At 36.2% G+C, this 25,189-nt stretch overlaps 1 protein-coding gene across 1 annotated transcript; it reads left to right on the top strand.

Moving 5' to 3' along the window:
* Positions 1 to 1,272: 1,272 nt before the first annotated feature.
* LOC120609364 (uncharacterized) lies at positions 1,273 to 21,433 on the top strand. Its single transcript, XM_039871812.1, has 3 exons — positions 1,273 to 1,450; positions 11,306 to 12,152; positions 21,161 to 21,433. The coding sequence occupies exons 1-3, from the start codon at positions 1,273 to 1,275 to the stop codon at positions 21,210 to 21,212; spliced, it is 1,077 nt and encodes a 358-aa protein (XP_039727746.1). The 3' UTR covers positions 21,213 to 21,433.
* The last annotated feature ends 3,756 nt before the right edge of the window (positions 21,434 to 25,189 follow it).

Raw genomic sequence — 25,189 nt, forward strand, 5'->3', positions numbered from 1 at the left:
TTCTGCCTGCCACTACACTTTAATGAACAAACACTCACTGTCATTTAATGCATACACATCAGTGTAAACAAAAGTCCAATTTTGTAAACTGTCCTTTTCAATCAACAAGTTCTGAAAGGCAGTCTACAGCTTTGCTTCTCCTAGTGATTGTTTCAGACCATTTCTCCTCCATCTTAGGTTTCTCTTTTGTTCCTGGCACTCATTTACTAGCTATTTAGGAGTTAACGGTGAAACTTGTTCATCATGAATAGCTCCTGCCTTGTTTTTTTTTTCCTACATGTCATAATCTAACACTCATTTAGAAAGTAGGATGTTGTTTTGTGAGCTAATGCTCCTCTACTCCTCTTTGGGCAAAAAACTCTTGCCACTAATCCTTACCCATTTATTCTAAAGATTAAGACAAATTCTTATTTTGTCCTTATACATTTGGGCATGATCTCATCTTGGTAGGGAGTCATGGTGGGAGGAAGAGAAGATTAAGTAGAGGCACAGCATGATGTTTAGAATCTGAGGCCAGTTGAATTTCTAAACCCCAGTACATCAGAATGTAACATTATTTGTATATAAGGTCTTTAAAAAGTAATCAAGTTAAAATGAAGTCTTTAAGGTGGGCCCTAACCCAATATGACTGGCATCCTTATTAGCAGAGGAGATTAACACACAGACACACACAAATGACATGTGAAGACAGTGAGAAGACAGCCATGTATAAGCCAGAGGGAGGCCTCAGATCTCAGATGCCACCAGAATTGTGGGAAAATAAATTTCTATTGTTTAAACAAAAATTTAAAAAAAAAAAAAAAAAAGAATCCTACCTCTACCACCAATAAACTGTGTCACCACAGGTAAATTTAAAACTTTTCTAAGCTTCGCTCCTCTCACCTGTAAAATAGGGATAATAATAGTTAAAACCTCATAAGATTGCTGTAAGTAACAAATTATATATTAACACATAAACATAGTGTCTGTCATATGGTAAGCGCTCAATAAAAATCAAGTATAATAATTATTTTTAATATATCATTGCTTTTTTACTTCCCTGCTCTTGGATTCCCTTGTGTTTTCATGTCAATTAATTAATTAAAGCTTTTCTACAGTACTTTTTATTTACCACATCTCACATATAATAATCACCATTTTTTCAACAACCATTTGGGGTCTGTGTTATTTGACTGCAGATGGCAGAAAACTCAGTCCAAATAGAGAAGTGTTATTTTTCACATTGGAAGAAGACTACAGGTAGGTATCTAGGGCTGGGGTAGTGACTCCATGATGGCATCATCATCCCAGGATGCTTCTATTTTCTTGTCCCACAATTCTTTTGGCCATGAAGATGGATTTGGCTTCTTTGGCATAACATCTAAGTCCCGGGAGGAAAGAAGAAATGAAGATGAAAAGGATGGAGGCCAAGGACTTTTTCCTTTCAAAAGTTCACTATTTTATTTAAGAGGTGAATGCTCCCCAGAGACATCAACCTATTTCTCACTGGCCAAAATGTTGTCAAATGGCCACTCCCAGCTGGAAAAGAGAGTAGGATATCAAGTATTTTTAATTGGGTACACATCTCACCTGACATATAATCAGGGCAATGTTTTGAAGAAGGGAAATGGATATCAGGGTAGACAACTAGCCATGTCTGCTACATGATCTTATTTAATTTTACTTTTTAAAATAGCAGTCTATTTAAGATCTGGTACTGTGAGCTTGAATCTAGAATTCAATAATTCAGATAATGGGTACATCATAGTCAATGTCAATTCAGTAGGAGGAAAGGCAATTTTACTAACTTTTGCATTGAATTGATTGATTCATTTAGTCAGAACAATTAGTCCACATTGACACAAATTGTTCTGGATACTAAATATAGTAACTAATGGACTAGATTGTCCCATGTATAAATTACTCATAACTAACCAGTTAATAAGTGTTCGAATCTGATTGCTTAAACATTTAAGCTACTTTTATTATGCTATCACTACAGCGTATGAAATCATATTCTATGTTTTGAGTAGGGAATTCAAACTACACAGCCCATTACTTATGTATTATCTATATTTTACTCATTTACTTCTAATATTTTTTCAGAATAAGGCAAATATGAATAAAATAATCCAGTAATATATATAATTCATACAACTTAATAAGCATCAATAAATGAAAGGAAATAGTGCTATTTCCATTTCTTCATATAATAATTATGTCATCTCTTGCAAAGTCCTCACTTGTCTGGAAGAATTATATAATATTCTTAATTCACTATGGCTAAGAATGCTTTACCTGGGTGCTATGTACATCTATCATAACTTAATTGCAGAATGAGACCTCATCCAAGTGATTTGAATGTTTCAGTAGATAAAGTATGAGTGTTGTCCTGGCATTATTTAAGACAAACTAGGAAGAGAGGAGGAGTAATAGTGGAATAAAGTGCAGCCAAGGACTGAGACAAAAATTAAGTTCACTAATTTTTATGCATTAGATTAGTAATCTAATGATAAAATAATGATTAAAAACTCACACTAAAGCAGCAACTTCATTATTTGGTTCTGAAATCATCTAACATTTGTTAGTCTTCTGCTTTAAACTATAACCAATGTTGTAATTACTCAAAGCATCAACAAACTCTTTTGCAATTGCTTTTAAACCCAGTTAAAGAAAGAGAAGAAAAACGATTCACATTATTTTAAAAATAAAGATAACTTTTATATTATCTTTCCTGAAAAAAATATACCTATTTGGATCATCTACTTTATTCACCGTATTTGGCTTTAGATAACTCTTGGTTGTGTTAAAAAAAAATTGTCCTTGAAGAATAAATTTGCAGTCATTAAATGTACTGAAATAAACATAACATAAAATTATTCTAATACATTAAATCTTCATATGAAGAAATCCTAAGCTAGGGATACAAGCTTTATATAGTGAGGACTGTCAATAATTAACCTATATACCACTCTCTCTAGGCGTTCTTAAATTTGCTCAAGCATTAATATTAATAATACACTAATAAAAGGGAGAAATTTCAGAATGTGTCTCCTGGGACTCAAAGTTGATTAATAACAATTATGTTTGTAATAATTTCATCATTGAGTGCCATAGAACTAAATTTTGTGACTATAAGCAAACATCTAGAAACAAAGATATATGTGGAATGTGGATATATAATTAGCTTAAGCAACATATTTGGCTTCGGATTATGCAATGGAAATGTTTGTCTACTTCTAGCATTAAAAGATTCCTTGCTAGAGTCCAGGTTTTAAGGGTTATTAACATATTTTTCTAAAACAGACTAGGTTTTAGCCATTAACTAATTAATTAGTTGTTTAATACAGCTTGAGGCCATCTTCACACAAGGGAGAGATAAAAGTGGCTCTGTAAGGCTGACTCTCTGGCTTCGACTGCTGTTTCAGTTCTGCAATAGTAGATAGAGAGGTTTTGAAAATCAGGGAGACCAGAGCAAAGTCAGGTCTAGCTATGGCTATCATAATATCAGAACTCAAAATAAAACCATAATGCAGATAATCTTTTTCTTTTCTGTGAAACTCAAAGGTAAGCTATTTGAGGACAGGACTATCTGGGTCTGACATGTCATGCAGCCACCAACTCCCAAATTTTATCCTAAGCTATTTCTAGATTTGAGTGACTTATAGATTCCTCAATTATGAAGTGAAGTTAAAACTCACAACTACTAATATATTTATTGCCATATCAATGAACTAAAAATTTACTTGCTTTTAATCTTGTGCAATAACAAAAGTATACACCTCTAATTTGACATGAAATTAATCTTGTAACTCATTTATCCTGTTTTAGTATTTTTGAAAGTTTCATTTTTATTTCTTCTTGTTTTGACAGCTCTATGATCATGTCATTATGTAACAAAATGTGGAATACAATGCTGAACAAATAGGATACAATAAAATAATAATGGCGTGGTGGAATGCTTAAGTCATGGGATTTAGAATCCAACAGATCTTGGCTGGAGTCCAGGCTCTGCCATTTACTGTGTAAACCTGAATGAATTATTCAACTGCTCTTATCCTCAGTTTTTCTTCTCCAAAAAAAAAGAAAAAAAAGGGAATAATAAATATGAATATCTACTAAAGTAGTTAAGAGGATTAAATATTGTATGTAAAAGGGACATAAGAGGATTTTGGGGGGGATGGAAATATACCATATCATGATTGTGATGGTAATTACATCACTATGCATTTGTCAAAATCATAGAACTATACACAAACAATATGGATTTTACTGAATCTCAAGTATGCCTCAATAAATCTGACTTTAAAAAATAAAATAATAAAAATTTTAAATGTATGCAAAGTATTTAGCATGCTGTTTAACACTGAATGTATTCACTCTTGTCTATTTTTCATGCATGATGTGTTGTGCGGTTTTTAAAATTTTTTTCTGGCTGCATTGAAAATTTCCTATTTATTATTGGTTTTTGGAAACTTTATTACGATGTGGTTTTCTTTCTGTTTATTCTACTTGGGATTCACTGAGCTTCCTAGATCTGTGGATTTATAGTGTTTATTAAATTTAAAAAAATGTTGCCATCGTTTCTTCAATTATTTTTCTAAAATTCTAAATCTCTCTCTCTCTCTCTCTCTCTCTCTCTCTCTCTCTCTCTCTCTCTCTCTCACTGTCTCTTTCCCACGCCTTTCTGGAACTACAATTACATCTTGACACACCACCTGATATTATCCCACAATTTGCCAAGGCTCCTTCTCTCCTCCTTCCCTCTTTCTTCCTCCTTCCTTCCCATCTTTCCTTCCTTCCTTCCTTCTTTTGTTTTTCTTTTATCTAGAAACTATCTGGAGAATTTCTATTGCTATATCTTCAGATTCATTGATTATTTTTTCTGCAGTGAATAATCTGATGTTAACCCCATCCAGTAACTTTTTTTCTTTTTAGATATTACATTTTTCTCTTTAGACATTTTATTTAGTGCTTTTTTATATCTTTTCTTTCTCTCATTATGTTTATGTTTTCCTTTAAGTCCTTGGGCATATTTATAAGTCCTTGTCTGTTACTTCCATCACCTCTGCCATTTCTGGGTGAGTTTCTATTAACTGATTTTTCCCTTGCTTATGGGTCTTATTTTTTCTGCTTCTTTATCTGTGTAGTAATTTTTATTGGATATGAGACATGGTACTTTGTTGAGTGATGAATTTTGTTTTCTTCCTCCAAAGAGTTTCACATTGTTTTTCTGAGTTGTAATTAAATTACTGGGGATTAGTCTTCTTGCAAAGAGTGTTGGTCTTTGTCTTGATAAATTACTTGTGTAGCAGTGTGATGCTTTTAGGCTTGTTTTTAAGCTTCTTTTCTTTAGAGTGGATTTTCAGTAGACTTTGCTCTGGATTAGGTTAGTCCTTCTACTAAAGTGTGTTCCTTCTGGGATCTCTACTATTGCCTTAATATTCAATGAGTACTCATTACTCTGACTGATCAGAATTATAATATATCTAAGTCTTGTGTGAGCTCTGGAAATTATTCAGCTGACTAGTTATTATTTACTATTTGCTCTTTCTTGTAGAATTCCATCTTACACATGCATAGAATGGTATTCAGCAACAGATTTAAGGGACCCCTTCCCACTCTATGCATATGCATATTTATAAGTATATATATGTATTTTTTAAAATTGTATATATACATTTTTTTTTCCTGTGCAGCAGCTTCTTCTACAATTCCCTGCCCTACAAAATTCAGCCATTTCAGCCTCCTCAAAATCGAATTTCTGTCCCCTCAAGTAAATGAGAAAGCTTTTCTTTTCTTAGGATCATCTAACTTCTAATGCCTTCCAGTAAGTGTCTCAAGGCAGAAAGCAATGGCAAGTGTACTGCTTACCACACCTGTTTTCCTTTTCCTGGATCATAGTCCTGTGTTACCCACTGCCCCAATATCTGTAAACAATTTTTTCAAATTTATTTTGTTCTAGTTGCTAGTCATTTATGACGAAAGGTCAGTCCTCTTCCAGTTACCTCATTACGGCCAGAAGCAAAATTTCCTATATTATTCTATTCTTGGAACTTTTCTGTATGTTCGAAATTTTTTAAAAGAAAACATTTTGGAAGAAAAAGTATGTAGCCAAGGATGGAGGATACAAACAGCTGAAATTCTAAATCTGATGGTCTTGGCATCAAGACCTGGCCCCCATATCTGAAGGCTCCGGGCCACAAGAAGAGGCCGTAGGTTAAAGAAAGAGGGGATTGAATGGAAACTCAGGTTCTTGAGTATCTAAATTTCCACAAAAACCTCAGTCCTTCTGGTCCAAAATGATGGGAGAAGTCAAGAAGAATTGGTTCCTGGCCTTATTGTGTTCCTTTTCACCACATGATATATTATCTCATAGAAACAGTTTTACAAATGGTGGTGGCAAGCTCTCAGGCAAGCCCACAAAGTCATAAGCATTAATAGGAGAATTATATTCTATGGCTTGTCATTGCGAATAAAGTATTTGAGCTCATTATATGTTAAACTAACTCCTGTGAGCTAGTCTATGAAGTGGACCACTAAATGAATCTGTTTCTATGAGACACTATATTCTAAACTCCAAACAATTGACCCAAAGTAGATCTAATTTTTACTTTGGAGACTTCAAAAATATGACTTGATTTTAATAATAGTTGAAGAGAACAGACTTTAATCTTTTAGTATCTGTATCAGTTTTCTGCTGTCTATTGCTGCCTAAGAAATCACCCACAAATTTAGTGACTTAATTGGATACTATCTTTCTAATGTAGTACAAGTGTACTATAAAAGTGGTTATGATATTAAGTCCAGTTCAAGGATTCTCTGTTCCATCTATTAAAATGATTTTAAAGTAGATTTGTAAATTCATCTAATCCACTTTGTAACTGTTTTAGGCTAGATGCATTTTCTTATTAAGTAGTTTGAACATAATTAAATCTTTATGTGGCAGTTCAGGATTTTCCATTCCCTCCATTCATTGTACATCTCTGAGGTTAAGACACAAATGGAGTTGGCCGTTTAGGCCTTATGCCAGGTCAGTGCTTTTATTTTTTTAATAAATATTTTTAGACAAAGAAAATCTAGTAGTTTAAAACAGCATCATTTCGTTGGCTCATGATTCTGTTGGGCATTTCTGGTCTGGAATAGTCAGCTGATCCCTGATGACCTCTTTCATGAGTCAGAGACCAGTGGCGGTTTAACTGGGGGCTGGCTGGTCCAAGATGGTCTCACTTATATTTGTGATGGCTGCCTGTTGGCTGGAGGTGATGCAGATGACTTGGCCATGCATCTCTCATCATTTAGCAGGCTAGTCTAAGCATATTCATCTAGCAGCAATATCCCAAGAGAAGCAAAGAGGTAAGCCCAATGTGCAAACTCTTTTCAAGTACTGCTTTGCTTAACATGTGCTAATGTTTCATTTACCATTGTAAGTCCCATGACCAACCCAGCTTTAGGTAGTGAAAGAATAAACTCTGCTTCTTTATGAGAAGAGTTAAGAATTGTGGACATTTTTATAATCTACAATAATATCAACTTAAATTCAATAGAAAGTGTTACAGAAGGCTAGAAAGAGAGAGAAAAAAATCAGTGCAGGGAGGGTGAGTGGAGATTCAAAATGGACCTCAGATTGTTGAGGGAGAGGAGTGCAAAGGGCATTATAAGATAGATAGAGGACCCACTTCTGTCTATGAAAATTTTGTAGATAGAAATCACTCGACCTTTCCAAGGGATAACACTCTACCCTTCTTTGGCTGCTGTGTCTCACCTTTACCTGAACGATACGTAAATGTTAGTGTTACTGTTAGGGTTTTGTCCTTACTCCTCTTTCATCTTTATCCTAACATTTTTGTGAGTGATCCCATCTCTTCAGTGATGATGCCTAAATCTACCTACATAGCCCTGACATGTGACCTCCAGAACCACATTTTTTCAATGAATTAAACATCTCTGCCCGTATAGCCTCCAAGCACTTAAGCCTCAATATGCTCAAAACCAAACTTATATTCATGCCCAGAGACCCTGAAGTTTCTTCTCTTTTCCTGTTTTTAGTTAATGGTTTCACCTCCATCCACTTACCTAAGCTGGAAATCTCACCTTATAGTTATCTTAGATTGCTCCTATTACATTCACTACGATTCCTGGTGATTCCAACTCCTACACGTATTTTGTGTTTATGAGCTCTTTTCCATTCCCACCCCATTGCTTTGGTGTAGGCTCCCATCACCTTGGACCTGACTTCTTGTAGCAGCCCCTTAACTGTTCTTCTTCAAATAGTTTCGCCTTCCTAAGTTCTCCTGACTACACTCCATTCAGAGTACACTATATAAAATCAGAGTTTGATCATGTCACTCCTTTACTTAAAAAATGTAAGCTGAGTCCCTATTACTTACAAAGCTAAGTCCAAATTCCTTAAAACATGGCTTACCAAGTGCTTAGCAATCTGGCTCCACCTGATTTTACCAACGTCATGTCCTGACTCTCTGCCTCACTCCCTCCCTCTTTTCTCCAAACTCACTGAGCTTCTCACTATACCTCAACAACAACACACCCTCTTTCACAATCCTGGGCCTTGGCCCATGTTGTTTGCTCTTCCTGGATTGCCAGCCCTCTCATTTCCATCTGATAAATTCTTATTCATCAGCACAGCTCATGAACCTGCCACCTCCCTGCTGATGACTTCCTTGAACCATCCAGAGTTAGTCACTTCTTCTGTGTTCCCATAGTCTTTTGTCCTTTCCTGTGGCAGTGACCATCTTTCATCCTTTTGGCTGCCTCGACTTTTTTGAATACCTGTGCTATGTGTGGCAAATTTTTTAGCCACGTGAATTCCATCTCTCTGAAGTAGAACCCAGAAATTTTAAATTTCCCTTGCATCTAGAAAGCCATTAAATGACCTAGTCTCCACCAATTAGATGTAGCTACAGGGAATTTTTTTTCAGAAGTGGGCAATATGTATCTCAGGGGGGTGAAGTGGGGAACTGATCTGTTAAGAGTAGTAGGATTGGGCCTTTGATTCTTGGGGTGGCAATGGTAGAGCTGCTGATGTGTAGCCCATAGTGCTGAGAGGAGGTAAGAGTAGTGTTTGCTAGACCAGCTCTCCAGTGTGGCTGCTGTTTGGGCCTCAGAGTCTTGCTCTCTGGCTCTGTGGGATATTCTATGAGCTACCTAATATGCTGTGATAAATTAATTTATTGTTTAAACAAGCCTGAGTGGATCTGCTTCTGCAATGACTGAAAAACAATGAAGCACCTTAGAACACTCAAGTTTTATTGTACAAGCTGTATTGCATTTAGGTATTTGTTTCCCTCACTAGATTATTCACAAATACTGTATTTTATGCTTCTATGCATAATTCTAATTTCTTATATAATTCATATAAAATATGTATTGAGTGCCTACTTTGTACCATGCTCTATGCTAGTCGTTGGGGATACGACAGTGAAAAAGACACATGTGATCTTTGCTCTTACAAAGTGTACAATCTAAAAGATCTGTGCCTAAAACATTCTGGGTATCCAATTAAGTTAATGTACCAATTCAGTTGGTTAATTATTTCACTTAATGAATATTCATGAAAATATAAAAATAAATGAGAAATGTCTCTAAGTTTCTCTCAGGCTAATAGGAGACACGGATGTGAAAATAAATAATGTCTATGCAATGTGAACAGTGCGATAACTGAAATATGTTCCAGATTCGCTGGTGGGACAGAGGAGGGGTGGCATTCTGCTTAGAGGAGTCAGGAATGAAAGACTGAATCACTGAACTTATAAATATTTGAGCAAGCGTCTGTCAGAAGATGTCCTTTATTTCCTCTTTTCCCTCTTTGCTTGTTTTTTCCCTTCTTCTCTCTTTCCTTCTCTTCCTTTTTTCTTGCTGTTTCTTTTGCCCTTTAAGGTTCAACTCGAGGGCTAGTTTTATAATAAATTCTTACTGACCATTCCTCTTCCTCCTTCCCAAACTCCTAGGCTGGGTTAGTAATGTTTTCAAACTTCCATGCCTTGTACATACCTATACTAATTCCCTTACTCTTGGATGTATGTCACCTATGTATCTATCACTCACCTTCCCCCCCTCCCCCCGCCTCCAAGTCAGGGCCTGGCACATAATCAGTACTCAATAAATTCAATAAATATTTCTTGAGGGAACATAAATTAAAATTGCAATGAGATACCACTATACTCCATCAGAAGGACCGAAATGATAAAGATTGATAACAACAAATGTTGATGAAAATGTAGAAAAACTGGAAATTGCAAACATTGCTAAAAGGAGTATAAATTGATACAACCATTTGGAAAATCGTTTGACAAAATTCATTAAAGCTGAATATATGCATATTCTACTACCCAGAGATTGAATTCCCTGGTATATATCCAAAAGAAATGAATAATTATGTCTAAGAAGGTTCAACATACCAGCCTTATTCATAATAGCCCCAAACTGGAGACAACCTAAATCTCCATCCACAGTAGAATGGATAGATAAATTGTAATATATTCATATCATGGAATAGTTCACAAATATTTTTCTTAAAAATGAAAACTATATATAACAATATAGATAATTCTCATAGACTAATATTGAGCAAAAGAAACCTGACACAAGTACATATTGTGATACCACTTACATGAACTTCCAAAAGAGGCAAAATAAATTTATGATGATAGAGGTTAGAATAATGATTTATTTTTACAGAAGGGAGGAGTAAGTCACTGTAAAGGGACAGGAGAGAGATTTTTGAAATTTTGGAAATACTCTCTATTTTTTCTGATGGTTTATTTAATAGCCACATACAGAAGGATTTTTCTAGGACAATGTCAACTGTCCTTCATTAAAACCATTTTACACTTTCAACCACATAAATATGTAAAAATTTGATTTATATACTTATGATTTGTGCATTTTTTAAATGTATGTGGGGTGTACCTTGATAAAAATGTAAATATGAAAATAAATAAAAATCAATATTCCTTAAATGAATGAATGAGTGAATGAATGAATGAATGAGCTGGGTCTTTCAAGAAAAAAGAAAGAAGGTATTGTAACGTAATAGGGACTTTGTTGAATTTTTAAGCAGTGCTTGATTCTTGAGTTCCTTAGACTCTAATGACATCCCAAATAGTTGCTCATGTACTTCCTTTGCTCAAATATTAGTTGCCTTTGCTATTTAACCACTATTGTGAGTTTAAGAAAATAAAATCATTAACAGTAAAGCAGATGAGAAGAACCTTGTGGGAATGGCTTTTAATTTACTGTGAGGAATCTATTAAGCCCTTTGAGAACCTAATTACTTTCTGTTTTTTATCCTTTTGTTCTTTATGAGATGCTAGACTCTTGAAGGGAGAGAAGTTGGCACCCGTGTTTACAAACAAGAACAGAAGCCACCCAGTGCATGATATTGCCCAAGCCACACCAAGGCCAGAATGGAATAGTCCTAATTGCTGGGTGGCCCGGCCACGGGATGCGTCTCTCCCACCCTACTTCAGGCGGGGCTCATGGCTAAGTCACTCATCCTGCCAGCCTGACAGAGACTGTGAGCGGCCACCAACTCCGCAGGCGACCCCGTGGTTCATGGAGCTGTCGAAATCGGACCCAGCTCTGGTTCCCGGGCCAGAGAAAGAGATGCAGTTTCCAGAGATTCCAGTAGGTGTCGCTGTCCCGCAGCCGTCGTGCACCTGGAGACAGAGGACCCGTGCTGTATCCGTCTTACCTGAGGCTCCTGTCGCGCGCGCCTCACCTGGGCTGGCTCCGGGTGCCGCCCTAGCCGCGCGGGGGCACTGTGCTACTGTCCCGCCGCCGCCTCCGCCCGGAGGGCTCGCGCTGCTGTGCTGTTCTTGCTCGGCTCTGTCCTCATCCTCTAACTCCCTGCCCAGGGGGTGGGGTTCGACGGCGCACTGGGAAAGGCAGGCGAGCTGGTGCCCAGGTATGTTCTTCCACAAGGGTCGGGCGACGGAGAGAGCTGCTTCCGAGCAGCCGGTGGAGGAGGCAGACAAGAAGATGCCACTGTCGCTGCCACCTCAGGGCGACCCCGGGGAGTCCAGCCCATCCAGAACCTCCAAGAAGCACACCCCCTTTCATATCTGGCGGTCCAAGAAGAAGCAGCAGCCTCCGCTGTCTGATTGTGGAATATTCGTTCCGCACCCGGCCCCCGCTTCTCTGGGCGAGGCCAGGTAAGCTCTTCGCCTGACCCTCCACTCTCACCTCCTTCTTCTTCCTACCTACTCCAGCTACACTAACCCTTGAGTACTCTCCACCGTCAGCCTCGCTCTAACCCATTCAGAGGAGGGCAAAGGCTCAGGGTCTGTTTCATCCGGCAGGAGTGTAACGGGGTCCAGAGGGACGCAGTCGTGCCTTGTGGGGGCGATCAGGTTCCTTGCTGCTTCTGACTCAGACCAAGAACCTGTGAGGGGAACTGGTGCCCACCCACGTGGCCTTTATTTTGACTGGCAAAAGATTTATGCAAGAGTGTACATTATTAACCTGCTAACGAGAGCAGGAGGATAGTGAAAGGTTATTACCATAGTGAATGATGATAGGAACTCTACCTTGGGATTATATCATAGGTTCGATAATGGTACCTTCATTGTGAAGATCTCTGCTCTTAGAGCTATTATGTCTCCGTTCTCACAATATTGGAATCGAGAAGAAAGCAGCAGGGATGGTCACTCCCATTTTATGAGTGGATAACCTGAGACCGAAGGGTAAATGGCTTGTTCCCATTGGAATCAGTGGCAGAACTAGACAGCATCTAGTTATTCAAAGTATAACTGTCATTGTGGTTTTTAAATATTATGATTTTTTGGTGGTTTTATGTCTGTGATTATTTCAATTATACTATCTGCATCGTTACATTTATTGAATAATAATCATTTTGAAGTTGTATTTATGTGGTTTGGAGGTATAAAATATTTTTAATGAAAGACAGTTGGCAATGTCCAGTAAATCCGTCTGTGTGTGTTTTTAAGACATATCCTTATGAAAAATGAGGGCCAGAGTAAAATTGTGCAAGATTTGCATTTTGGACATACTTTTCCTTCTATTTCTGAAAAAAGAAGGTTAACTTAATCCCAAGTGCTGGGATATAAAAACAGTGAGGATGGTCTCTGTCATCAAAGAATTCTTCATCTCTTGTGGAAACTAAAAAGTAAACAATGGGGAAAAGGCTATGATAGATGTTAGAACACTGAAGGGGATCTCCGGAGGCTTAGTCAGATGGGAAAAGGGGAGGAGCAACGAGTTCCAGACAGAGATTGCACTATGAGCATCACCAGTACTGGCAAGAGCGTGGTACTTCTTCAGAAGCACAAGTGATTCAACGCGCTCTGAGTCCATGTGAGGAGATAGGGAGGGAGTGCTAAGAGAGAAGGCATTTTATTTTTCCAATTTTTCTCATCCACTGGTTTCTCAACCAGTAGCACTTGGTTGTAATAGAACATATTTTCATCTATTTGACGACATACTGTGCTTAATTAGGGATTGAAATTTCTAGCAAAACGTTATGTTGAATTATTCTTTCTATTATCTTAGTAAATATTTTAAACATTTCCATAGTGGTTGTTCTTATCTGATGTAGTCCCATCATTTGCTGTCTATCAAAATGTAATCATTCACAGCTATGGACAGTTTATTCAAATGCAAATACATCTTAGACTAAAACTTAAAATAGTAACTTTACTTCTCTTCTCAAGCGTCTTGTATTTTAATTCAGTCTTGAAGCATCTATTCTTCCCTTCAGAACTATGGTGAACTTTTGCACTAACAGAGGTTCTGAAAACTAAACATACTGGTCTGACTTTGGGATGTTTTTCTAGTTAGATCATCTTTATATTTTATTTACCTCTGAGATGGTGTACTTGTTTCTAGTCTAAAGAGAGTCAGAGTGGTCAAAGTGCACTTAGGTTTCTCATCAGTCTTCAGCCAGTGGCTCTCATGAGCCATCTGACCATGTCCATACATTTCTGTCCAGGATTTGGAGGCGGTGGAACTCAGCTGGAAAGTGCAGCACTCATTGTGGACTTAGTCTCTACATAAGGCTGGGACAGTTGGGTGGCTACATGTATTTGCCAGTCATGTACAATTAATATGGGCTTTTAGGTCAAACAAAAATGAAATAGCTGTATGACCTTGGGCAAGTTTCTTCACCTTTCTGAGTCTCAGTTTCTTCATTTGGAAAATTGAGAAAATCGTAATACTGACTCTATAGGGCTGTCATGAATAGCAAATGACCATTTAAGTTATTAAATGTAAAACTTTTATCACACTTCTAGGCACAAAGTAGAAACTCAGTAAATGTAAAACCATCATTATCATCATTATTATAAATGCAAAGATCTAATGGACGAAATGGAAAAAAATAGAGTTAGATGGGGGAAAAAATGCTTTTCTTCCTAGAATAGCTCACCACTCCAATGATGGTTCAAAGTTTATCAATGTCGGATTTCTGTATTCTGCAAATATTTGTGGCTGTTAGTGTAGATTTTCTAAAAGTCAATAATGGTCGCTTTCTTTCTTTACATAAAATATTTTTAACATGGCTATCTCTCTTCCTAAAATTCACCCTTAAAGGTTTTCTTCAGCTTGGTTTTGAAAAACACGTTATGTTATTTTTCATAGAAATAGAGCCATTGCCCTCCTGGATCAGCCCCATCTCCTGTCTAGTCCATTAGTCTCTTGCCATCAGAGTGCCCAATGGAGTGTGTAGAGAGGGCATGGCAAGCTGTGGCCAAACTTTCCTTAGCAGTCATTAGTAACACTGTCTATTAGGTTTGGAATATACTCCATTTTGTAAACAATTTATTCAGAGTGTGGGCTCTTCAGGAACAGAGTCCCTGTTCTACTTACTGTGACGCTTAGCCATATCATCTGGTCAAGTTAGAACCCTTTTTGTGCCTCGGGTTTCTAATCCATAAAGGGGCATAATAAAAAGTTGTTATAAAAATAAACAGGTTAATGCATGTCAAGTTCTCAGAATAGTGACTGGCATATTGTATGCACTCAATAAATGGGAGTCGTTTCTCTTTTTTCTTGCTAGTATCTTGCGTATACCTCCTTTTGAACAGTAATTTTATGTGTTTATTTTCTGCTATATGATGGAAATGATACTTCCTTTTCATTTTTCCTAGTTAAGGCATCCAAGGTCATTTTGATTAAAAATGAGTGCTTAGCTAAAGGCCAATGCAGTGAATTAAAAATAATTACCCTGGAACTGAACAGAACCCCAAACAGAGAAACAAGCATTAATACTTGCTGTGGAAAAGGCACACTCAAGTAGTGGGTGGCTTCATAATCCTCTGAAGATCAGCAGACCGAGTTTTATTTGGAGAAAAAATCTAGCTAGTTTCAGAGGGCAGTGTCCTCATTGGGCCGCAGAGACCAACCTCCATGTCAGGGTATGTAGGCTCAAGGACTGTAAACATACCTTACTTTTTCTGCACTTGAATGGACCTTTCTCTTTCATAAGCAGAAAACAACTTACTACCTGTTTATATCACTAGAGTGTTGTGAGGATAAACTGTTGTTTTATTCCTTCAGAATAAGAACAATCATTTAAAATGTTATTTGAAAGCATTCCAGAGCTATATTGTTAGTCTTTGTGACTTAAAATTGATTCTAGTTTTCAGTCTTTTGCGACTGCTTTAATGTTTAGAACTCTAAACAGGTTTAATTATTTCTAACAAAAAGGACATAATAGATAAGTCTATTTTTGTTTTATCTACTGTTGCTTCTAAATTGGTTAATACTGAGATATTTCTCTTATTTAGCTTATGCTAAAGGTAAGAGTTTGAAATTTTAGGTTTATTTCTTTTTACCACTGATACACCAGGAATTTAAATTTTAACTCTGTCACTTACTAGCTGTGAGCTCCTGGGGAAGTTTCTTTACTGCTCTAACTTCAGTTTCATGCAACCTACCTCATAGCATTGTTTTTGTGAGTTATAAATATATGTTTAAAACGACTAGCACAGTGCCTGGATGATAACAGATGCTCAATAAATAGTAGCATCTGAGAGCATGCTGAGAGCATGCTGAGGGCATGTTGCGGTGAAAAAAAGCATAGACTGTGGTGTTGGACAGGCTCAGTTTCAAATCTGCCTCTGCCATTTGGATAAGTTTTGATAAGGCTCAGTCTTTAGTTCAGCTTCCTCACCTGTAAAGTGGAGATAATTGCACTTTCTTTCTGGGGCTCTATGAGGATTCAGTATTATAAGTGTAAAACACCCGGCACAGGGCCTAACCCAAAGCAGGGGATCGATAGATGAAAGGATAGACAAAAGGAAGCAGGAGTGATAGTGGCAGTGATAGTTGTAATTGTCGTTGTCTTCATAGTAATGTTAGTAGCATTAATAAATATGTTTTTACTTTGTAAGTGGAGTCAAACGACTTCAGAAGCCCAGAAGTTGTAATCAGATCTGTCCAGCCTTGAAGTACTTGTGAGTATCAGGATGTGTATGTTAGTCTATAAAGAGTGGCCCTTTATGCATTAAGTGGCTTAAAAGACTTAATAATACATCTGACTTAGGAAGCCAAAATAAAGTTTATACTTGAAGTTAGAGGAGTTTCTCCTGAAGTGATTTTGGAATCTAAGATCAGTATAGGATAATTCTCTTGCACTTATCTCTGTCATTGTACCACTTTATTCACCCTCTATTTCTACATTTTCAGTCATAATCTTCTTAGTCTGTATACAATGCCTTGGGGGACCTTTAGAACTTCTGGGCGTGGATTTACTTCTTTTTATTTCTTTAGCTTTCAATTATAAATCTTATTTGTAAGGATGAAGCAGGGAATCACTGCTTTACTATTCATCCATGGTAAAACAATGTAGCAAAGATATCAGACTTTGAAATTCATTTTCTAACTCCTAATATTCATTCAAAATGCCCATCTTACTACATTAAACTTACATTAAAACCACATCTCTACCTTACAGGTTTTTAAAAAGGCTTCCCTTCGGGAGTGACATGTAATCTGAGTCTTTTTTTCCATTTGTTTTGTTTTGTTTAGGTTCCACATATAATGAAATAACCCCGTATTTGCCTTTCTCTTTCTGACTTATTTCACTTAGCATAATACTGTCCATTCTTGTTTTTATGGCTTAGTAATATTCTATCGTATATATGTACCACTTCTTTATTCATTTATCTATCGATGGACACTTAGGTTGCTTCCATATCTTGGCTATTGTAAATAATGCTGCAATATACACAAGGATACCTAGATCTTTTCAAATTAGTGTTTTGATTTCTTCAGGTAAATACCCAGAAGTAGATTAATTTCTAAGTCATATGGTAGTTCTATTTTTTACTTTTTGAGGAACTTCCATACTGTTTTCCATAGTGGCTGCACCGATTTACAATCATCCCACCAACAGTATATGGTTCCTATTTCTCCACATCCTTTCCAGCACTTGTTATTTGTTGATTTTTTTGATGATAGCCATTCTGACAGGTGTGAGATAGTATCTCATTGGTTTTGATTTGCATTTCTCTGATGATTAGTGATGTTGAGCATCTTTTCATATGTCTGTTGGCCATGTATATTTTCTCTTTAGGGAAATGTCTTTTTAGGTCCTCTGACCATTTTTTAATTGGATTTTTTTTTTTTTGGTGTTAAGCTATATGAGTTTTTTATATATTTTAAATACTAACCCCCTATCAGATGTACCATATACGAATATCTTCTTCCATTCAGTAGGTTGTCTTTCTGTTTTGTTGATGGTTTCCTTTGCTGTGCAGAAACTTTTTAGTTTGATGTAGTTCCATTTGTTTACTTTTTCTTTTGTTGCCCTTGCCAGAAGACACATATCCAAAAAGGTATTGCTAAGACCGAAGTCAAAGAGTTTACTGCCTGTGTTTTCTTCTAGGAGTTTTATGGTTTCAGGCCTTCCATTTAAGTCTTTAATACATTTTGAGCTTATTTTTGTATATGATGTTAGAAAGTGGTCTAGTTTCATTTTTTTTTTTTTACATGTATCTGTCCAGTTTTCCCAGAACCACTTATTGAAGAGATTATCTTCACCCCATTGTATATTTTTGCTTCTTGGTCATAGATTAACTATATAAGTGAGGGTCTACTTTAAAGTTTGAGTTCACCTACGTGGTCAGTTGGGTTTCAAGAATGTCCATGCAGAAAAAAAGTGATTTATTTATTTTAAAAATAAATTGTATCTGGTGAGATCATTTGTATCTTGAATTGTGTGCATTTTTGTTTACCTTGAAAGTTTATCAAGGTAAAGTTAATCTCTATTTCATGTTCTTATTGTATAGAAAATTTACAATAATGTTCATGAAAAGCGATGTAATCTGACCTGTAGAATCATTTTTCTATGGCACAAATTCTTTTCTGTATCTTCTTATTGAAATGATTATCAAATCAAATTTTAGAGAGAAGTTTCTTATGTTTAACAAACACTTACTGAGCACTTATTCTGTATCAGGCACTGGAAAATAGAAGTGAAATTGAAGGTGATCCCTGCTCATAAGAAACTTCCAGTCTAGTAGAGGATGGGGCATATGGATGGAAATGAATAAAGTAGCACATGATGCATTAAGTGTGGGGAAAAAAAGAGATTTAATCAAGCACACTGAGGTCAGAAGAAAGATTATCCTGAAGAAGCAGAATAATTTTTCTCTCATAAGAAGTTTTACTCGTGGTGAATAATTAATGAGAAATTTTATTCTCTGGCATGGAGATTATTAAAAGCTCTAAATCTTCTTGAGGTTATGATCACCTTAAACTATATTCAATACTGGACCCAAAGGAAAGTCATGGAAACTTTTATTTTCACAATGGCAATTAAAACAACTAAAAAGACTCATTTACTCAAGATTATGCATAAATCATTTTCTCCAGTTCCTTTAAATATATAGAACTCAAGATTATGTTATTTCTGCTCTTCTGTTATATTTTGGCACCTAGGAATAAAGATTGAGCTGGGAATGTGACACACTGATTTGAAAACCTTTGCTAAAATTATAGGTAAACATGATGTTGATACTCTAAATATAGGCTGGAAATGAGTGGCTCTTGACATTTTTGGATTTAAAGAGCCAAAGAGAATCGTTATTTAGAGTACACAGCAACTTGGTGTCTACTCAGTCTTTGTCAAAATGGTTTTGGAGTCTGTCAAAGTGAGCCCGGCATTTCCTGTCTTCTCCAAGCAGGGCACTCTTCCTTAAACCAACCTATCTTCATTTGCATACCAAATCGCCTGGCACATCCAACAGATGTCTTTCTACATGTTCACTTTAGAAAACTGGCTTTTACTCAAGAAAGGACAGAAATGAAAATTCAATATCATGTCCCAAAGTGAGTTTTCAAGATAAAGTATGTGTGTGTGTGTGTATATATATATATATACATATATATATACATATATATGTATATATATATATATACACATATATATACATATATATATACTATATATATATATACATACACATATATATACATATATATATACTATATATATATATATACATACTTTATCTATATATATACATACTTTATGTATATATATATATATATGACATTTGTGGGGAATTTGGCCAGAAAGGCCAGTCAATTGAGTTTCCTTAGTGCTTCTATAGCTTCTTTAAAACACAACTGCATTGGGCTAACGCAAATGCCCCATCAATATACCTCTACGTATTCAAATTAATGAGAAGTCTTCATTCTAGAGGATGAGCACTATCTTAGTGCTGTCTTGAATTGGCCTTTTCAGTGGAAGCAAAGCCATGACAGAGACCTTATAACAAGCGATCATTTTGACAAAGTATCAGGAGGTCCCAGGACGTACAAGTGAGGTAGAGAATTCGAAGTCCATTTGTGGTGTCCCCAGCTTCTCTAAACAAGTTATAGATGAGTATAGGTTGAACTTGCAGCTAACAGAGAAATGAAACACAGAATTAACAAGTTCCCTTTGTTTTTCCCTTTTTTATAGATGGCAATTTAATGAGTAAAAGCAAGTTGCTGTTAAGCTTGGCAAAATATTCTGTGGTGAAAAGAGCTGGCTGCTGGCTATATTTATTCTTGTTTTGTGCCATTTCAAGCCAGCGACCCTAGCTGAGTCTCATTTATTTGAAGCTAGGGTTATGGCATCTTGAAGGTAATAGCGACAGCTCAAATAAGAGATTTTGCCAACAGTTACTTAAAGACACCCTGCATAATACACCTATTTGTTTTTTTCAAAGTAATTAATAAGCGGTAACATAAGCTCCTGATAGTTCTTTGGATTTTCTAGTTGGATAGTTCTTTATCTTGTAATTGAGGTCAAGTGGCAAAATAACATGTGCTCTGAATAAGGTAAGAAAATAGAGGAAGTGTTTGGTTTATAATAATTACTTCAGACCATGTCTGTGAAAATATCGTTTTCCATCAAGATTCGACTGAAAGATTCAATTTATTTAACATACACTGTGTGTATCAGACACTGTTCTAAGGGCTTTACAAATATTAACTCAGTACAATTAATTCATAACATCCCTGAGAGGTAGGTACTATTGTTATCCCCATTTTGAGATCAATGAAGCACAGAGGGGTATGGTAATTTGATTAACATCAAAGAGATCATAAAAGATGAGGCTGGGGTTTCCTACCTGGTGGTCTTGAGTCCTGGGATTAATCAATGCAAATTGACATCACTGTGGTTAATCACTGTGGTTCTTTATATTCCCACAATGAGTATATGTAGGCTCTAGATTTCACAAGCAGAAATTATAATATATGTGTAGAAAATCAAGTCAATTTTTGGTACTAGACAATTTCTATCTTAAGTAGTAGAGAGAAAATATGTAAATTCATAGAACTATAAGTACATTAAAATCTCAGAAGAAAAAAACAATTTTAAAGCAAAAAAATTCTAAAGTGTATGTTATATATAAATATATCTTGTTCAGATCCCAAGTTTGGGGCTTCTGCTCAAGCTTCATCAGGAAGCAGCATAACCAGGAGATGGGCCTCGTTTGTGCACCCTTCTTCCTCCCCCACAGCCTAGGCACAGGCAGCAGAATGCAAGGTCCGAAATAAGTGGCTGGTTAGGTGGCCCTCAAAACTTACACTTGCTGCTCAGGCTAGGTGGAGGTATGAGAATTTCTCAAGTAGAGCCACTAGGAACAGCTCTAACTTTAGGTCTCTAGAAGTTCTGTTGCTTGAATCTTTTTGGTTTTATTTCCAGATTTATCAGCAACAATTCCCTGGCAATGAATACAAGTTTCATCTTATGTTGACCTTACTCTTCAAGGATTATAAACCATTGCTGATATTTTATCCCACTTGAGGCTCATAATGGCTCTGTGTAGTAAGCCCATACTTTCATTTTATAGATGAGGAAAATGAAGTTCAAAGAAGGCAATACAGATAGAGGAAGCAGGACCAAAACTCGGGTTTTCTGGTTTCCGGTCAGCTGTTCTTTTGGGTTCTTTTGGACTGTAAACTCCACCTCTCCATTCCTGGCCTATATCCACCTTCGACAGGAGTCCAACTGACTCATCTACCTTCCTGATGACTATTCCCCTGGAAATCTTCCCTGAGTTTCATAAACCAAAGACTATGAGACTGATCCCTCAACTGAATTACTAGTTATTCAGCCAGTGTATGTACTATAGTCTGGTTACAACATATTAAATACTTTCAGAGTTTCTCCAATAATTAGTACTTCACCTACTAAGTAAAACAACAACAACAAAAAAAAAACTTAAAATAACTTAATTCATGTTTTAAGAAAATTTAAAGCTTATACAAGTTATATTTTATAACAACAAAATGTCATTTATTATTACAGAGTCTATCCATATTGTACCCATGTAAGAACTTCCTTTATGAGGCTTAAAGTAATGCTGGTGATATCATATGTAACATATTTCATTAATGATTTAAGTGTTTTGATAATACTAATGGATTTATAAATATCCTATGAAAGCACAGCTTGATTGTTTTTGTGTCTGCTATTTGAAAAAAGAAATGACAGTCAAAGCAAACTGTTGGCATTCATGTTGAAATACAGTGTCTCCTTGATCTTGAGTGTCATATGGAAACCTAAGAAGGAGCCCTTTTCAAGCCTGAGCAGTGGAGGCTCCCCCAGGCCTTGCCATTCTTGGCTCTCCTGCCTTGCAAATGTTGGCTTGCTTCTCCACGGGTTAGCTCCCATGTACTAAGTGGTTGTCGTCATTTGCAAAACAAGAAAATGTAGATGCTCCAAGGTGGGATTACAAAAGTATTGTCTTTTAGTACTGGCTACCCAAAACAATTTTGTCTGGAGTGGACTCAATTATCTATCAGGAGTCCTTCACTTGAGCACATTTTGGATTGAAACAAGAACTTTGGTATTCCCTGAATGAGTCAGTAAACACGTTTAAACAAGCTAGTCTAAAACTAGATTTTGAATTTTTTTCAAGGCAAAAGCAAAGTATGACTGAATGTCTGGCATTTGCTCAAAGTTTTTACTTTTACCAATTTATATTTTGTGATTGTTCTAATCTCACCCTGTAAGAAGTTACAAGTAATTTGACCTAGAAGTCTTAGTAGCTAGTGCATTGTTGGCACTTAATTGTAATCTTCCCTGTGATTTCACTTTTATTAAAAGCTCTTTTTTCATGCCCATAGGGAAACAACTACTTTTAGGTTTAGATGATAACTATTGGAGATACAGGGGGACTTTGCCTCCTTCATCATCATGTACTTTCTTCCTACAGAGAAGCTCCTCAGGAATTTATGCATCAACTTCCTTGCTCACTAACTGGTAATGATTCCATGCATTTACAAAGCCAGCAAATGTAAAACAAAGAGAAACACCAATTTTTATCTTTATACCACTCAATAACTGAGCAACGAACAGCCAAAGTAACAGCCAGTTAGTTCAGTTTGGGCATATTTTCTGAGGAAAATGGGTGTGGCATGGAGTAATGAAGGAGGAGAATTCTTTTCAGCTAGATAATCCCCAATCACTCCTATAAATGAAATAAATATAAGAAACTTTAAGAATAAATAGGACAAAGGGCACAAACAATTATTGAGTACCTAGTATATAACTGCTGCTTTCATATTCAGTTTCTCATTTATTCTTTGTAATACCTCTGCTAGAGCTAATCTTCATAGAGCTCTGCTTTCCGTATGTTTACAGTTGATAAAACAGAACCTGAAAGCATTGTCCAAGCTAATTTAGTTAATAAATGATCGAGCACTTTTTGAACTCAGGTCTTTTTAACCCCAAAGTTCATAATATTTTCACTGCACCATGAGAAAACCGAAACTCATTAATTGAGCTGTTGCTAGAGGGTATGTGTGTGCATAGGAGGTAGTAGCTAAAGAATAGACACATCCAATAGAAATGCAGTTACCCATTTAGTCTCAGAGCTATCATCCTTCCAAAAACCAGGAAGGAAGCATTTCTCCTTTTTGATTATCTGCACCCGACCTCATCCCACTACTGAGAAGGAGAACATGCTAGAACAAGGAACTCATGTTCATTGGGAAGTCCGTGGGGCACCTTGCTTTCCCAGGAACCCTTGACTTGAGATAATTCTGCTGAGAATCAGTGACTCAGTCCCCGAAGTGTTAACTAAACTTGTTGCACCTGATTTCCATTCTATTCTAAAAGCCACAGTCTTACTACCTGCTGTCAGGATGATTCAGAGAGTATGTAAAGGAAACTAAGGTGAAAAATGTTGAGTTTTTCACTCTATATAAAGGTTAATCACAGCTCTAACAGAGGAAAGAAAATGCTGGTGTCCAAAACTCTAAATTTATGGGAGATGCTGTTGGCTAGAAAGACATGTATCTAGAGAGCTGGATGTAAAAGGATTATGAAAACTCTCTAAATAATCTTCATTTTATAGGAGCTAGTAAGTTTTTCTTTAGTGACCTTAGCTCTCAAATTTGTATTTTATTTTGACTTTTATGTATATGAGAGATTTAAAAAGTTACATTTAAGAATGCTCATTAATTTCTATGAACATTATTATATGCACAGAACTAACTCACAGGAGGTCATAGAAGACAGTAAATTTCTGCTTTCGTTATACTAGTCTAAAAATGTATGTGCTCTGGTATTTAGATTTTTTGAAAATTTATTTATTTAAATTAGTTTCAAGTATACATGGTATTTAGATTTAATGTAGTTATTTTAAAGCATAAATTATTATAGTCATAGTGACACTCGATTTCTAGAGTACAACTAGAAATCTGCTACTTTATCTTAACTCCCACCCTCTGCTCAGTTCTGCTTATTATAGACTTTTTCTAATTTTAAAAACAATTATCAAATGATAATGGTAATTGAAGCATCAGATTTGCTTCTTTCATTTGTGAGTCAAGTAACTGAGCCAACGTTACCTCTCTCAAAAGTGGTCTTGATATGTGCTCTTCAGTGACTGTGTCTGTCACATTCCAGAAGGTAAGTAAATGTGAGAGTGAAACTGCTCTAGTGTAATTCATTTATGAAACAAATATTTATGGACACCTGCTGTGCGTGAGGCCCTGGAGTGTGGGCCGGCAAACCAGTTCATGCTCTATTGTTGGGAAGCTGAGTTTCACTATCCTGTTTTCTGAAAAAGCTGCAATATTCACCATTAAAATAATGAAAAGTTTTCATACTTACTATTATAACAGGGAAGAAGAGAAAATATTCAAACATGTGCAAAACGGAGGCTGAGAGATACAGGAAGTTAAACCTCACAGGGGTTGGAGGATTGATAATTCTTGAGAGCTTTGAACACTGTTACTAAAAAAAGAAATTCCAAAGAACATCTGACAATGTTTGTGCATGTGTGTATACCTGAGATCCAGTTATATGTATATAGTGTCTAAATTGATGAGTATATTTATATCTGTATCTATAAGTATGTATATGTATGTATACACACAGACATACATTCTAGCATTAAAAATTTACGTACTCAATGCTAGATTACCTATTTGGTTAATTAAGCATGTGCTTACAATGTCAGCAAAGCAGGAATGAGCAACAGAAAAAAAATCCAGAATTCACTTGGAAATTTTATGTTTTCTCAAGATAGTAAAATTTTGTTTTAGGGTTTAGGATTGTTTTTATTTTGAATGATCTATTGGGGTGGGGGAGGCATAATGTCTTAAGTGGATAAAGTGGTCATAATACAGACTTCTATGTATACTGTGTTTAAAGAGCTGCTGGGGAAAAATGAGAAAGTATGATGTGAACTATGGAAAGTAATAGAGAAATATGCCCAGT

The sequence above is a fragment of the Pteropus medius genome, unplaced genomic scaffold, assembly GCF_902729225.1.
Source record: "Pteropus medius unplaced genomic scaffold, Ma_sr-lr_union100, whole genome shotgun sequence".
NCBI classification, from domain to species: Eukaryota; Metazoa; Chordata; class Mammalia; order Chiroptera; family Pteropodidae; genus Pteropus; species Pteropus medius.

What these genes read in the sequence shown, in the direction of transcription:
- LOC120609364 (XM_039871812.1), top strand. Translation starts at nt 1,273, where the DNA reads ATGGCATCATCATCCCAGGATGCTTCTATTTTCTTGTCCCACAATTCT. An exon ending in TTCACTATTTTATTTAAGAG is followed by an intron (nt 1,451 to 11,305) that starts GTGAATGCTCCC and finishes GTTCTTTATGAG; the next exon opens with ATGCTAGACTCTTGAAGGGA. An exon ending in GCTTCTCTGGGCGAGGCCAG is followed by an intron (nt 12,153 to 21,160) that starts GTAAGCTCTTCG and finishes TTTTATTTCCAG; the next exon opens with ATTTATCAGCAACAATTCCC.